This window comes from Crocodylus porosus, unplaced genomic scaffold (genome assembly GCF_001723895.1).
Source record: "Crocodylus porosus isolate Cpor-Errol unplaced genomic scaffold, CroPor_comp1, whole genome shotgun sequence".
Taxonomy (NCBI): domain Eukaryota; kingdom Metazoa; phylum Chordata; order Crocodylia; family Crocodylidae; genus Crocodylus; species Crocodylus porosus.
The window spans coordinates 102,829,895-102,834,947 of NW_017728947.1; the positions used below are offsets into that span (position 1 = coordinate 102,829,895).

Genomic DNA, 5,053 nt, shown 5'->3' on the forward strand with positions numbered 1-5,053 from the left:
ACCTCTCCTACCACGCTGGCTGCCGGCAAGGTCACCTGGGGCCCGGTGAGGCTCACCTCCACATCGGCTGCTCCCACCCGCGCCTCTTTGGAGCTGGACCGGCCAAAGGAAGGCATGCCGAATTTGGGCATTTTGAACTTGCTGTCTTTGCCTTTGGCCTCTTTCTCTGCCAATTTTATTTCACCTTCACCCTCCACAGTTACTTGTGAGTGTGTTTGTATTCCCTTTATGTCCATGCTTCCCGCCATATATGGACCTTTGTCATCTGGCTCAGTGATTTCAACTTCAGTGGCCACTGGTCCTTCTTTTATGTCCACTTCGGGAATACTGACCATGCAAGTTGGTACAGTGACATCTACTGTTTGTGCATTTATATCCGGTTTGGGAAATCCTATTTTTGGCACCTTTACTTTCTTCTTATGGATTTTCATCCCTTTTCCCTCAGTTTTTCCTGTAGTTACCTCAATCCTGGCTTCCCGCTCTGGAACTTTTACTGCTAAATCTTCCTCTTTCATTTGAGCCTGGGTCTTTGGCAGTGAAAGTTCTGGCTCTTTCTTTGACACACTGACCTGTGCTTGCCCAATGTCAAGGTCCAGACCTGGAGCCTGTATGTCAGATCCTTTCAGTGTTATGTCTGCTTCTCCTCCAGCTGTTGGTATAGTCATGTGTGCTGTTTTGAGTTGTGCCTCACCAGCTACTTCTGCACTTGTATCTTTTGTAGTAGACCAAGTAAATGTAGGTAATCTGAGCTTTGGCATTTTGAATTTGCTCTCTTTTCCTTCTGTATCCTTTTCTGTTATTTTTACCTCACTTTCAATATTTATAATTTTATCCTCATCAGGTGGGAATTTAGATGCCATTTGTGACTTTTTCACTGAAATATCCATTGATGGGGTGCTGATGTCCGCCTTCGTGGCTTTAAAGTCCATTTCAGGTTTTTGGGGCATTTTCAGGGATGGCATTTGCATTTTCCATACTGAGTCTTCTGGCACTATGTCTTTAATATCTGATTTTATTTCATTTTTTGTTGCTTCCATTTTTATTCCAACCTCTTCAGTTTTCTGTGTTGTCTTTGGAGTGTCAGTTTCTAATTTTATTAATGTGATTTCACTTTCTGGTCCTTTGCCTTTTGGTATTGCTATTCCAACCTTTGCTTTTTGTAGTTTTGATATTTGAGCCTCATCCTCCACCTGCCTTTCTCTTGAATCTGCTTCTTGTGGTGTTTTGCTTTGTTCTGTCTTTGCTATTCCTATTTCTAGTCCCTTTACATGAATTGAACTTGGAGGTGTATGGTCTTTAATCTCTCTTTGTATTGGGCCTACTCCTTCAGGTTGTAGTTCTATTTTGGTCGGTTTTTGAATTTGTATTTGTTCAGAAGAACCTTTTTGTTTCTTCTTTCGTGTTCTTGGTAAAGCCTGAGGTATTTGTTTGCTTGGTGTTTCTGAAATTGTTTCTTCTATCTGTGTTTTTATAACAGGTACTTCTTGTTGAATATCAATGTGCTTTGATGTTGCTGTCTGGCCTTTTTGTTTTCTGATGCTAATTTCAACTTCAGGGCATTTTTTTGTATGGATCGGTAAACCATTTTCCATGTCTTTTTTGATGCTGCCATGTATTTCACCTGTTTGTATTTCAAGCGGAGAAGTAGTATACTCAACGGTTAATATTTCTGGTGTTTCCATGCTGATATCTTCTCTCTGTTTTTTATCCTTTCCAGTATGTATCACAGTTTTTATTTCTGATCTCTGCTTGTCTTCAATGTCTGTTTTTGTTCTATGCATCTTGAATCCAATGTTAGGGAACTTCAGTTTCTTTTGGCTTCCTTTTTTTTCTTTAGCTTGGATTTTTTCTTGTTGAAATTGAGACTCAGTATCAGTGCTTGTTGGGGAAATATCCTGTAGGGTGTGCTCATATGCATCTGATGTACTATGAGATCTTCTGTGCCCCAAGATCTTTTTATTTTTAATTGACTGGAATTTTGGCCATGACAATCTATCTTTTTTGGGTCGCTTTGTTCTTCCCACTCTTTGTTTTACAATTAACTTTTCTTGGTCTTCTTCTGAGATTGTCTTTTCTGAAATTTGCATTGTTTCTTCAGGAATATATTCCCTATGTTCTTTTCCCTAAAGAAGAAGGTGATTCTAGTGAATGTTTCTAAGAAATAAATAAAATTTTGGTCTTTTTTGTTTAAAATTTCTCTCTCCTTAGAGAAAAAAGAAACCGAAAATTAAGTTAAAAGTTACATGAAATGAAATTATTTTATGAATACTTTAAATGCACATAAAGATCAAACTTTAGATTCCATATAATATGTTTTAGCTTTTGTTCAATGGAAAATCCAAATGTCTGTATTTAAGGGAGTCCTCAATTTACAAGTATATAAGTAAGATGCATTTTAAGCAGATGGAGAATTATAACCAAGTTCTAGCCTCAAAAATGTCAATGAGCATATTGATTAGAAAGGGGCAAAAGTAGAGGGTCTTTTTTAATGAATTTCTGAGAAATATAAAAAACACTGAAAAAATATGAATATAACTATTATTTACTTGATTTTGGACCAGAAGCAGACTCCTAGAATAATAAATGATAATATATATTTTTTCTAAACACATACCGCTATGTTGTGAATTATTAACATATTACTCTGTTCTTTGCTGCATGATCAGATAACTTTACCTGAATTAGTTTTTCTTTCTTGTACTGTGTTGTTGAATGAATTTGTTCTAACTCTTCTTTCTCAACAAGCTTTCTTTTGAGGCTGAATTGGACTTTATATGGCTCAGAATATTGAAGAATCTTGAGTGCATCTTCATATTTGATATTATCAAAAAATATTGTGGCACTGAGAAGCTGATCACCTGAAATTGTCACCATACATTTTATTTTAAAATACGAGCTTGCTCTATTGCATGATTTTAAAAAGTTAATTATACTTAACAATCATATACACAATAATTAACCAACTGATGATCAGGCAAAACATGTATTCATTTATTGAAATATTTATGCACGGGGGTATGGTTCCTGCTTAAATCATATTTTTCTTGTATCAGTGCATATTCATCCACTTAACAATGTTTAAAACTTCACCATAAACTGGAGCAGATTCTTCCCAATTATAATAGGAAGCTATTTTTACCTTTGCAGTTTAAAGAATTCATATCCCTGATTATTATATTTCTTTTGGAAAGAAATATTATAGTTCCAGTGGAAATTAGTATGTCAGAATTTAAAGAGACTCTACATTTCATCACCATTTAAGGTACCCATCCTGCAAAACTCGTCATGGGAGAGTAAAGTTACGTGTATAGATAATGTAGGGCTAACGTAAAGTTAAATGCAGCCAATAATGTAAAGTTAAATGCATAAGGTTTGCTGAACTGGGATTTTTTTTTGCTGCTATTTGATAATAGGCTATACTGTGTGTATATTTATAGGTACACATACTTTGGGATTTAATATAATATCAAATTCCTCAATAATTTAATTAAAATTAAAAAATAAAACAGATTGGAAGATCAGACTGTACCTTCTCTCATACTGAATAATTTTGAAGCAGGGGATTCCTTGAGTACTTGTTTTATAAATATTCCTTCATTTCCCCCTCCAGTCACACTGAAACCGCTAGCCCCAGACTCCACTTCTGTTGTCAGGGTCACTTCCATGGTCTTCTAGAAGCAAGAAAGGTATGTTAAAATCAGTTTTAATCTGTATAGACCATTGAGGCTATTACATCAGGGGTGTCAAACTCAGCCCCCTTCAAGCTCCTTACAGACCACATCTGGACATGCTAGCAGTGGGATGAGCATCAGGAGCTCCATACCCCAGAATTATAGAGGCTGGATATTTGATATCCCTGCTTTAAAGCATTTGGTCTCTGGGAAAGAGAGCATTTCCTAATATACTGACCATAGCTCACACAAGAAAGCTTGTTTTGAATATGGAATCATATGTGGGCTCAATCCTGCAAGGTGTTAAGCACCTTAACTCTAATGGGACCATGTAAGTATTAAAAGTCATGTGATTAAATGCTATACTAGACTGGAGCCAGGTCAACGTTTTGCCTTTGCTGTACCTTGTGCAAGCCCTCCATGTTTTCCTTATCTCCATGCCATGTTGCACAGTGGGAATAAGTACACTGTACCTTACTGGTGCTGCCATGCTGCACCATGAGGGGTCACCAGATCCCCAAGAGCTGCCTTGATGTAGATTCTCTTAGCCCAGGGGTGGTCAAAATATGGTGCATGGGTCAAATCCAACCTGCCAGGCAATTCCATCTGGCCCGCAGGACCCCTCTGTAAGTCCTGACCTGGTCTGCCCCTCCGCAAACCAGTGTGTCCCTGCAGGAAGTGCTAAGCAACCACCACCCCCATCCGGCCTGACTTGCCCCAGCACTGAGTCGCCGGGGCGGGGGGCGTGGAACTGGAGACAAGAAGCCTCTGCCTGGCCAAGCTTGTGCCTGGTGTCCCTGTGGCTTTTCCCACACTCCCTGCCTGCCAGAGCGGCAATTCAGGTACAGCTCCACTGGGCCAGGGACTCTCATTAGAAGAAAGAGGGCTGAGTGTGGGGAGCCATGTGCTATGGGGCTAGGCTGAGCTGCCCCCTCATGCTGCAGGAGCTGTGCGCTATCAGGCTGAGTGGTGCTGGCCCTGCATGCTGCTACCACATGTGGCTGGGGACTGGGGTGGGAATGCTATTGGGCTGGGTGGGGCTGGCCCCACATGTTGCTGACATGCAGCCAGGGATTTGGGTGGGAGCTGCGTGTTACAGGGCTGGGTGGAGCTCACCCCACACACAGCCGCCACCTGCAGCTGAGGACTTGGGCAGGAGCTGTGCACTCTGGAGTTGGGTGAAACTGGCCCCACACCCTGCCACCATGTGTAGCTGGAAACTCAGGCATTAGAACTTTTGGGCCAGATGGGGCTGGCCCCACAGGCTGTTGCCACCTGTAGCTGAGTACAGGGGTGGGAGTGTGGGGAGATGTGTGCTATGGGGATGGGCTCTAGGGACTTGCACACTCCAGGGACTCCGAGAGCCACCCCCCCACACACAC

General features: G+C 40.9%; 1 protein-coding gene across 2 annotated transcripts in view; it reads right to left on the reverse strand.

Annotated features, from left to right (window-relative positions):
* AHNAK2 (AHNAK nucleoprotein 2) overlaps positions 1 to 5,053 on the reverse strand; it is a 63,822-nt gene that overhangs the window by 12,237 nt on the left and 46,532 nt on the right. The window contains exons 5-7 of one of the 2 annotated variants that reach the window (XM_019550808.1): positions 3,530 to 3,671; positions 2,677 to 2,858; positions 1 to 2,123 (exon numbers count right to left, since the gene is read on the reverse strand). In XM_019550808.1, the coding sequence (XP_019406353.1) occupies positions 1 to 2,123; positions 2,677 to 2,858; positions 3,530 to 3,665 (2,441 nt within the window). In that variant the 5' untranslated portion in view covers positions 3,666 to 3,671. The remainder of the gene's footprint in view (positions 2,124 to 2,676; positions 2,859 to 3,529; positions 3,672 to 5,053) is intronic. The other variant, XM_019550810.1, reaches the window with a different exon arrangement.